This window comes from Tripterygium wilfordii, chromosome 20, assembly GCF_013401445.1.
Source record: "Tripterygium wilfordii isolate XIE 37 chromosome 20, ASM1340144v1, whole genome shotgun sequence".
NCBI lineage: Eukaryota > Viridiplantae > Streptophyta > Magnoliopsida > Celastrales > Celastraceae > Tripterygium > Tripterygium wilfordii.
Genome location: NC_052251.1, coordinates 330,024 through 340,353, shown reverse-complemented (window position 1 = coordinate 340,353; position 10,330 = coordinate 330,024). Strand labels below are relative to the sequence as shown.

The 10,330-nt window shown below is 35.7% G+C and overlaps 1 protein-coding gene, 1 long non-coding RNA gene and 3 other non-coding genes across 16 annotated transcripts; 4 read left to right on the top strand and 1 right to left on the bottom strand.

The window, feature by feature from the left end:
* The first annotated feature begins 23 nt into the window (after positions 1-23).
* LOC119987016 lies at positions 24-2,111 on the top strand. Its single transcript, XR_005465351.1, has 2 exons — positions 24-1,670; positions 1,767-2,111. It is a non-coding gene; the product is annotated as an uncharacterized LOC119987016 (long non-coding RNA).
* LOC119987605 lies at positions 378-464 on the top strand. The gene has a single exon (XR_005465493.1). It is a non-coding gene; the product is annotated as a small nucleolar RNA snoR14 (small nucleolar RNA).
* LOC119987603 lies at positions 617-708 on the top strand. Its single transcript, XR_005465491.1, has one exon. It is a non-coding gene; the product is annotated as a small nucleolar RNA Z101 (small nucleolar RNA).
* Positions 1,049-1,140, top strand: LOC119987602. The gene has a single exon (XR_005465490.1). It is a non-coding gene; the product is annotated as a small nucleolar RNA Z101 (small nucleolar RNA).
* Positions 2,112-2,185: 74 nt separating the features above from the next.
* Positions 2,186-7,660, bottom strand: LOC119987015 (type I inositol polyphosphate 5-phosphatase 2-like). Of its 12 annotated transcripts, none has more exons than XM_038831708.1 (12): positions 6,765-7,659; positions 6,572-6,680; positions 6,372-6,477; positions 6,198-6,290; positions 5,661-5,737; positions 5,457-5,578; positions 4,444-5,296; positions 4,002-4,186; positions 3,729-3,837; positions 3,304-3,452; positions 2,837-3,061; positions 2,186-2,619 (listed from the first exon to the last, which is right to left on the bottom strand). In XM_038831708.1, exons 2-11 carry the CDS (start codon positions 6,599-6,601, stop codon positions 2,854-2,856), a joined length of 1,932 nt encoding a protein of 643 aa, XP_038687636.1. In that variant the 5' UTR covers positions 6,602-6,680; positions 6,765-7,659; the 3' UTR covers positions 2,186-2,619; positions 2,837-2,853. The 12 variants fall into 12 exon arrangements, with proteins under 12 accessions (XP_038687636.1, XP_038687640.1, XP_038687639.1 ...); XM_038831712.1 differs by having other exon boundaries at positions 6,572-6,658; XM_038831711.1 differs by having other exon boundaries at positions 6,572-6,948; positions 7,327-7,659.
* Between the last annotated feature and the right edge of the window lie 2,670 nt (positions 7,661-10,330).

Below are 10,330 nucleotides of genomic sequence, written 5' to 3'. Positions count from 1 at the left end.
GCTTCAGTTGAATTAGGGTTTGCGTTTGTGACGCAGCCCCCACTCGTTTTATCTATAAATAGGCTGCTTCTATCAGTTGGAACCCTATATACATCGTTTGTCTCTCTTTTCAGGAGTGTATTGATATTAATGAGCTTGTTTGTCTGTGATTGTGCTTTGCCGATGTCTTGTTGGATCTGCTATTCAATATATTGCAGAGTCATGACCGTGATGAACAGCAATTGTGTACCGCAGACACTGTGTTTCTGTGAGGGTGACACATCTCTGTTTACATGGACTACTTGATTTCGTTTCTCATCTGCATTTGTTTTCTCTCCGTTTTCTTTTGCATGGTATGGTTTTTATTGATTGGGTATTGTGGATGGGAGGAGGATAAAGCGAGGTGATGATAGAAATTCATGTCTGTCAATCCACTGACTATTAACAGTGTGATGTTATTATGAATCCCGACAGGTTCTGATCGCCAATTACCAATTCCTTCCATCATAAAAGTCTACAGATTTGTGTTTAAAAAGTGTTTTTTTTGTTGTTGTTCTTACTGATAGATAATGTGTTTATGTTGAGCTTAGTGAAGTTGGTTTCTTGATTCTGAGATGTTGTATGTGTAGATCTGTTTGTTGGGCAAGTGATGAATCTCATTATACTTGATGGGTAATTTGCGTCTGAATTTCTATTGATGCGTATCACCTTGGAGAACTGATGCCTAGTTTTATAGTAAATTTTTCGTTCATTTGTTTGATGAAATTTGTGTTATCTGGTGGATTAGTTTAACCTATCTTTTTGAATGTCTTTATCACCATGAATGATAATTTATCATAGCATGGTGATAAAGATATTTATGAAGTTAAGGTTACATTTATGGTACTAATTGTCTATTATGAAGATTACTTTTGGTATTTTTGGTTGTGGTTCTCTCTTACAAGTTGCATTAAAGTTTGTGCTCTGTCAAATTGTTTTTCTCCAATTGCTGAAGAATAAATATAATTGTTTCAAGTGAGGTTGGAAGGGGTCTCTTGCTTTTAAATTATTGTTATGTGAATCTCTGTTTGTTCGGCAAATGATGAATCTCATTTTATTTTATGGGTAATTTGCGACTGAAATTTAGTTGATGCTTATCACCTTGGAGAACTGATGCCGAACCTTTTTAAGGTAATTATGTATCTGTTTTGTTGTTGAGAGAGCCAAAGGTCAGGAAATTTCGTGGCTGGATGAATGTAGTTTACTGATGAATAGTTACAACTATTTCTTGAATGTTTATATCATTATGATATGATGTTTTTTGGTAACAAGAAGTGTACCACATAAAGGCATTGTAATATAGTGGTATAAACATTCATCAAGTTAGAATTTAATTTTGGGTTTGGTAAAATTTTCTAATGAAAATTTCCAAGTTAGGGGAAGCATTGTGATTTTCAGGTTTTTTTTTTTTATTATTTATTATGAATTATCAAAGTTTTTAATTAATTAAATCATATCGGTTGGCCGGTTAAACCAGTTGTCGATGGTCTAACCGATACAATTTGAAATCCAGTTTTTAAAACATATGTTAATACACATTTTCCACATACTGCCGAAATACCTTCGGTGGGTGGTGGAGTGCTTGTATGTTGATTCACCATATTCTACCGTCTGATCCAAGCAACCCTTGCCTAAAGAAGATTAATGAAATGGTGATTGTCGAATCTAGCAGGGGTCCTTGCCCATTGTGTGGCTACCTGTTTATACTTTCTCATTTCTAATGTAGGAAAAAACTTGAATGTGTTTAGATTTGCACCTGACAAAGCAACCGAGTCTTGTATGTGAAGACCTTGTTGAGGATTAAAGCAAATAATGATGGAAATGCATTGGAAGAAGAGAAGCAGACATTAGAGGATCTTTATGCACTGCAATCTCTATTTCAAGAGCAACAATCTCTTCTGCTAAGGGACACTGATCTTTGAAATACTCATGAACTAGAATTTACAACATTGTTTCCTAAAGTTTCACTGTCCTGCAAAATCAAAGCTGATGAAATCAAGAATACTATCTCCTCGAGCTTCTCAATTGAAATTCTTATAATCCTGTTGTTCAAATGAATCATAAATAGAATGAGCTTATCAGCTTTAATGGAATTTCTAGCCAACCTTCAGACTGTTTATGAAGTTAATCAAGTTCCAACTAGACAGACAGAGAGAGAGGAGTCTAAAGAAAGAATACCCTTTTTTTTTAATTAGTTTCTTACAAAGTATAGAATGACTACAAAATCCGAAGAGAGGACAAGAAGAAAAGATCCTAGACAGGAACAATGTTTAACATAGACTTGCAAGACAAGGAAACCAAAGAACAAAACTCAAGTTACTCAACCATGGAGGTCAGTCACTATTTGTTCAAGGTTCATATTGAGCTCTCTCTGTACATCAATCCCACCAACATAAACAATTTCTGGGTTAGATTTTGTTTTCGTATATATGGACTCAAACGCTAACACAAACAACTTCACGTCCCGCATTTCTCTTGGAAAACCAGCACTACACATTCCCTTGCATGCTGACTATGGTCATTACTGGAGTAGAAAAGTGCAGCATTGTCTTACCAGTCTGTCATAAAAAGACACCAATCATTCAACTTTGTTAAAATGACCTGTTGAGAGAAAATCCCATTCTGTTAGAGGTATGCAGAAACCTTCAAACTAAGAATATCTGATACTCAAATTTGTTTTTGAGAAAAACTTTAAAGCATTACAAACTAAACTTGTGAATTTGTCGAACTTCCAATGAAAAAAAGAAGCAAATGTGAAGAGAACATGATTTCTTGTTTCCAAAGGAATTTTATAGCAAATAAGTTTTAGTTCAATTACCTGGTGTTTGCTCAAGGTTATATGTCCCCACGTTCGTCAAGGAAAATCTCAGGATGTACAGCTGCGCTGTTGACATTTAGTGCCTTTTGCAACTTCCGATTATCTAAGACTTCAACTTCAACCGTGAATATGGAGCTAACAGGGCGGTGATCCGAGAGCCTTATTTCTGTGCGCTTGTATGAATGTTGTTTTATTCCTTTCCCTAACCAGAGTATTCGATCGCACCTGCAAATGATTAACTACATAACTTAGCATTTAACATTTCTCCATACTACCGTCTTTCTTCAAAACCAGATTTCATATGTTTGCCAATACATCAAATGGTTCACAAATGGATTGGAGGCCCATCTTACGCAAAAGCTTAAGCTCGTGAGTTGGGTTCCAATCCATTCGCTTATAAAGCATATCACTCTCATTTTTTTTTCTAATGTGGGACTTTGTGTGGGTGGCTCCGACAGAATACTTACCACGCTGGAGATCTCTTCTTCTCTCCTTCCTTTGGGTTTTCGCCAACATATCTATCAGAGTTTATCTCATACTTGTAAGTGGGAGGAAAGTCTATCACCCCCTCTTTCCATCCATCAAATGCACGCCCACTCCGAAGTTCTTTGCTTAACTGCCACATAAGGTTGTGATATCTTAACACTAATTTCATCAAAAGATAAGCGTAATTCCATTTTGTGATAGAAAAATTACAAAACAAAAGAGAGATAGAGACCACCATTCACTAGTAAAGCGAAAAAAAATGAAGGCAAAAGAAGCATGATAAGCAGAAAGATCCAACCAAGAAACTGTAAGAATCATATACTTAATCTCAGCCACCATGAAATTTCATCCATGCAAGTTTACATTTTTGTGAAGCCAAGAATATATTTAGTTTTCTTATTCTCACCTGGTCATTGCTAATCAGTTCATCCCACTGTTTCAGAGCAACAAGCTTCCTAATTTCTGCGTCCAACCTATTGAGACGATAATTCAAATCTCCAAACCAGAATATCTGACTGTTTACACAAACATCCATGATCAGACACCACATTAACAGAATATTTAATAGGATTTTCTAAAATTTGTACTTAAAAGGGTCACAAACGTAAAAACTAGAGGGAAAAAAAATCAGCAGTCGGTGAGTCGGTGGACAGAAATTTAAGTTCAAAATAATGCTCACTCATGAGATGGGATCGTCTGCGCTTGTTCTGCATCAATTATAGATGAGAAAAAGGTACGTCTTATTATTTCAAATACATCAGCGTTACGCCTCTGTTCGGCCCCATCCTTCTGACCAGAGGTCAGATGTGAACAGACAAAGCACAACCTTGACTGGAAAAGAGTCATGCTAACAGAAACAGATCCCTGCATTAGCAAACTTCTACTTTAGATATCCTATAATGTAGACGAAAGCAAATTCTAATACGTATCAGTATATGCATATGGTATGATTCTAATTCGTATCAGTATATGGATATGGTATGATCCTATTACCACTACAGTTATTGCTATCTCCAAGCTGTAACTAATCACTTTTCCTTTTCCCCTTTTAAGGTTGCTTTGATATGCAATTTCTTTGCTAAGTAGGCTCTTTAACTCCGGCATCAAAGAACAGGCAGTACCTTGTTTCCCATGTAGCCCATGAGACCAACTCCTACTGGAGAGACTTTCACATTGTTTATATGTCTCCTTAACCTTTTGCGCACCCAAATTGATAAGTATATTCCTACCATCTGCTTGCTAACAATTCGCACATATTTAGGACGTGACTTCACCCTAGTTCTAACATCTTCATCATCATATTGTTCCTTTGGAATTTCAAAATGATCATCCTCCCCTTCAGATAAACCATCAGACACGTCAGATAGAGAATCGAGAACTTCAGGCTGAGAATCGAGGACTTCAGGCCTCTCTTGATACTCCGTGCAAATTGAACGCAGGTCTCCAGAGCTATGATGTGATCTTTTCAATCGACTGGCATTCAATGCAACATTTTGGGGGCTAAATATTAGACAATTGTCTGCCCAACTCAGGCCCATTCTTGCATCACTACTTAATACTCTCCGCATTTTGAAACTCGAAGAGGTAACTGTAGGGTTTGCATCTAATGGTAGTTCAGGCCAGTCTAATCTGCTATCACGTTCAATTCCAAACATTTTCTTCAAGAGAAAATTTTCTCCCATACCAACTGCTTTGTTTAATTCTTGTGTCACTGAATCACCACCATACGCAGTTTCCATATAGTTCTCAGTCAGAATTTCTAATGACAGAGGATCAACCTCATCTGCAAGTGCATCAGCAACAGAGGAAGTCCTCAACACGGGAGAGGGTGGGGCACTGTAACATTTGTGTTTGCTTTCAGGTGCTAAAGATTTGTTGAGAGTTCGTCGGATAATTGCCTCCCATTTCGGAATAGGCCTGTTGTCCTCCGCTCCAAGTACATTTCCAGCATTCAAAGGAACAACCTCTTGAAACCTGTAAAAAGCATATGTAAACACCATCTTAAGATCAGTTTTACAAACAATAAACCTTATCAGTAGTCCAATAATTTGATTAGTCACTGAGCCAAAAACGATGATTGTAGACAGAGAAAGAGATACTACAAAATCCTCCAAAACCAAGGGGATGTACTCACCCAATGATGTACATATCAGATGGTTCTTCTGTACAAAGCCAATCATCAATCTCAAGATCTTCATGTGGAAGCACTCCAGCAACATTCCAAGTGCCTATTGTTACTCTACAGATAACCAAGGGCTAGAAGAATTTCAGTCAGGACCCAAGCAATAATATAATCAGTCTAGCCAAACAGCACAAGCAGAATGAATCTGAACCTCACATCCTTAGTATTTATGTACTGGGCACGCAGAGTTTCTGATTTTCCTCTCCTGTGTTTCACCTGATAGCCTTTACTATCTGTACAATGAGGAATATCAAAAACATAAAATGATTAGTATTGAGAATGCATAAAAGGATTAAATATTCTCAGGCTCCTTTGTGTCTCTTAAGATTATGAGGAGATAAATATAATATGAACTTTCACGTTTTAGTCTCTCTTTTTCCCCGTACCTAGTGTCACAGAAACTTAAGATCCAATGGCCAATACTGATTATAGCATAAAAGACAGGCAAACAATGAATCATGCTGCCTTCTACGAGCAAAAAAATTGTATACCCAGCAATAGCCATCATAAAATAGAGTAGTAGGATTACAACCTAGATGAACTTGCGGAGAACTTCGTTAATTTAACAACCATTCCTAAACGAATTGGGTTTAAAAAAGAAACCAGGATATAGTGATAGCAAAGATGTAAACATATATGAAGAGCAATTCATGTTAACAAAGCTAGACCACAAATAAAGAGAACAAGTATTGCCTGAATTTTGAGCTCGGTATGCAGCACGGTTCCCCTGTATCTTATGGCCATGATCCTCGCCCATATGCACTCTTGCATCTTTAAGAGAGCAAGCTGGATAAAAGTCCAAAGAACATCATCAGGCAACCAAAGTTTTAAGAAAAACATTATTACTAAAGCATGCTAGTGTCTTACCATCATCTTCGCTTTCAGTTTCCGGGTCAATCTCATCTTCACTAAAATCATTAACCTTGGGTTTTATATTCAACCATTTCTTCATCACAATTGAAGGCCAAAATGCCTGCACCCATTCACATCATCCAAACAAATAAGGTATATAACAACACCTACTTCGCCAGAATCAGATTCAAGCATCAAGAAGCACTGAAACATACCTCAGCGCGTTTCCCTCTTCTTGTTCTCATTGTTTCAATACCAATTATTCATAAGCGGAATTCCCACAAACAACAAGCCCTTAAATACTGGAATTTCAAAGCACAATACCTTAAATATGGAAGCAGGTGCTAGTATCAAATTTCCACCACATATTTCTTAAATACGGAATGTTCAAATAGAAGACTAACAGACCTTTATAATAAAAGAAAGATCCAAAGGTCGGCCCATGTGATGCCAAACTAAAGGAAATTTTATAATATGTCCAAATAGAAAGGGCAGAGGAACACCCACAACCCCAACTTGCAGAAAAAGAAAAAGAATTACTCAATGGTCCTCCTTCAACGTCACAATCTTCTCATAGCAGAGACGGACTATCCTGATATTATTGAATTTTCCATAAAATCAAAAAAGTCATTTTCATGACAACAAAACCTACAACACATTCTCATCCAAACTCAACAAAAATGAACAATTCAATTGCAAAATGCCAAAACTGCCAAGATTACAGTGAACCCAGAAGACAATTACATAGTTAAAAAAACCAATGGCATTCTGAGTAGGATTCGCTTCAAAACCCTAATGAAAGTAACCCAACAATTACAAATCAATACCCACCGCAAATCTAAAGACAAAAGGTACTGCTAAATAATGATTAATAAGCCACGGATTATTAACACTGATTAAGACCAGCAACCATGATTATAAAAATGCAAAGATATAGCTGCTGATTAACTAAAATGCATTGAAAGCTGACCTTACCATCAAAGCCAAAGATTTGCAGATGTCATAGGACCACACCCACTTGGCAGAGACATGTAACAACCCAGTAAAGCAAACATGGGTTTGACACCAAAAAAAATATAGAAGTTCAAGTCAAAGATTAAACAAATGTGATCAGATTAGGGACAGCTGCAAGGCCATTGGAAGGGCGGTTATATATAAGTTTATATAAGATCAATTGGCACAATTTTCTTTTCCATATGGGGTTAAGATTCACACCCAAGAACTCGTACAGAAGGGACCACAATCCAGAAAGATAGTTAAACGCACTCTATGTGGAGGTTGTTAACTCTTGTGGGTTTCAACTTTCAACTGCAATAAAATCCCCGAATTTTCTTCTTTTTTTTCTACTTTATTTTTTATTCTTTTGTTGAGACTTGAGAGTCACTTTTGATTTATTTTTTTTAAATAATAGCCATGCAAATTATTAAACTTTAAAACAAAGAAAGGAGGAACAGACTGCAATGCAATAGGAAACTAATACAAGATTGTAGCAAAAATGGCTTTTCTCTTTCTAATTAGGGAAAAGCAAAAAAAAAATATAAAATTACACACCTCTAAGGCTCTAAAGTTGAACTTGATTGCGTAAACACTTCTAAGTTATGATCGAAAATGTATCTAAATATCTCAAGTAATTACCTTTTTTAACGAAAAACGACATCATACAAATTTATCATTTTGATATTCAATATGAGTCTAAATTCAGATAGTCAAACACACGTATACGGAAAATTTTCATCTTAATAAATTGAACCAAAATCCAACGCATGGCCGTAAAAGTCCCTACGATTTGAATTATGTAATTACACCTACAAAATTTGGTGTGATTGCATAAATAGCCTGAAATTATAGTCTAATATATATCCAAATCACTTATGATAGCAGTCGAAAAAGAGAAAGGCATGATTCAATTGTTATTCATTTCAACAATTATTGTCATCATAATCAATCTTTAGTCGACAAATTAGGGAGATTAACCTAACACAAACTTAACACCTTATCAGAATTTGAAAATTAGACACCAATTCATCCCCAAAACTAGTGTAGAGAGAAAATGTGTTTTTTGACTTTGAAATAGGCCATGTCAAGTTGGCAATGGCAAGCTGTAGCTGTACCATTGATGTACTGCTTTCACTATTGGGTTGTTGTTTTGTTAGCTCCATCACAACTTGATTAAATAGTGCATGAATCATAGCCAACTATGCTTTTGACTCAAGTGTCTGGTTTAAACAAAGAATGAATTTGTGGATCTAAATCATTTGGCTGATAGCTTAGTCAATGAATCTCTTTAGGATCAAAGCGTATGAACTTGAGATATCCTGAATTGATTATGGGAGTAATAATACCCTTGTGACTTATCACGGGTTTGATGGCCCCAATTTAGGCTCATATTAAATGTTCAAAGGATAAGTTTATATGATGTCGTTCTCGATTATCAAAACAATATGGATCTAGCTTTTCATTCTCCAATCTTACACCAAGAAAAAAAAAAAGAGTTGGGTAGCCTTTTTTTAAAAATTTGGATGAATAAGGTTAGCTAGGTACAAAGTCGTCCTCATAAACATATACATATATATACATGCTTATATAATACTCAAGTTACGTATGTGAGAGATATCTTTTTATAAATTCTCCTATGCATACTTAAAATACGTATCACTTTTAAAGGGTGTGAATGAGTGAAATGACAAGTAGGGTCCACTTCTTTGGGTCTCACATGTATAAAATTAATTATGAAAATATAGATGCGTATTTAAAGTGTGTATAGAAGAATCTTTCGTATATTTTCACTCCAAATCAACCACACACCGCCCACTGAATTTTATTTTCTCTTCATTTAATGTACCTATGAAAGTCAAATACATAAAATGGTAGAACTTGTATTACTACAAAGCTTTGGTCCAAGAATATTCCTAGAAGGAGTATCTTTGAAGTGAAAGTAGGAGTAGCTAGTCTAATTTTATGTTAGCATTTGCTTTCATTGGATCCACAAATATAAAGTTGTATGTAAAGTCAAGTCTGTAAAGAGAAGCTTTCAAGACTAAAATAATAAGGATAAGCATGAAGTGACATGGAAGTGAATAAAGGCAGCAAAAATCAAGACAGTTACATATGTTCATATGATAGCTACAAAATGTTAGATAATCAAGATTTAGATGTTCGGAAATCTAAACTCAAACACATCATTGTCTATTCTGGGGCATGAGTTTATACAAATTTGTTTTTCATGAGTCGTTGTTATTATTGATTTTTAGGTTCAGAAAATGCATCACTTACGTGAGAGATCCTAAGACTTTACTTATATACCACTCGGTTAGGTTATGTCAATTCGACCAAAGATATAGACTTGACATTAGATGAGATAACAAACACACCTTCTCTACACCAATTGAAGAGGTGTGACATAATTTCAACGCGTTGGTTTTGTCTTTAATTAAGCTAATTAGGGTTTTTCCATATAGTGATGTTGGAAGTGACAAGTGCACCTACGTAGGAATGTATATCATTGAACTTGATTGAGATTTGAGAGGAGACTCACACACCAACCATATAACTAGTAAACTACAGCTGTTGAGCATTTCAAATTCAGGGAATGGATTATGGATGGTATGCATTGTACGCTGAAATCATTACAAATGACCAATCAAATATATTATACTCCAGTTGGTGTCAATGTCGGTTTGTCATGAAGCCTTAGAATTACTTGAGTGTCCAAGTTCAATCATCAGCGATAGTAGTTTAACTTCTTGAGTGATAATCTAGTTAGTGAATTTCTCTGCGGTCAAATCGTATGGACTTGGAAGTCTTGAGTTCAATTTCGTTGGGAGCAACACCCTTATGATCATGCGTTGAGTTTTGACCCAACTTACTCTGTCTTAAAGTGGGAAACTTATATGCGCTCTGATATGACGGTTCAAATTTAGGTTCATAATCTGTATGATGTGGTTCTCGATTATATTAAGAACAAAAAAGAAGAC

Bases quoted from the DNA above. Each gene is read 5' to 3' on its own strand.
- LOC119987015 (XM_038831713.1), bottom strand. From the start codon at position 6,601: ATGAGAACAAGAAGAGGGAAACGCGCTGAG. The intron at 3,838-4,001 runs GTGAGCATTATT...TTGTGTAAACAG, and splicing joins CAGACGATCCCATCTCATGA to TCAGATATTCTGGTTTGGAG. The intron at 3,062-3,303 runs GTAAGTATTCTG...AATCATTTGCAG, and splicing joins AAGAAGAGATCTCCAGCGTG to GTGCGATCGAATACTCTGGT.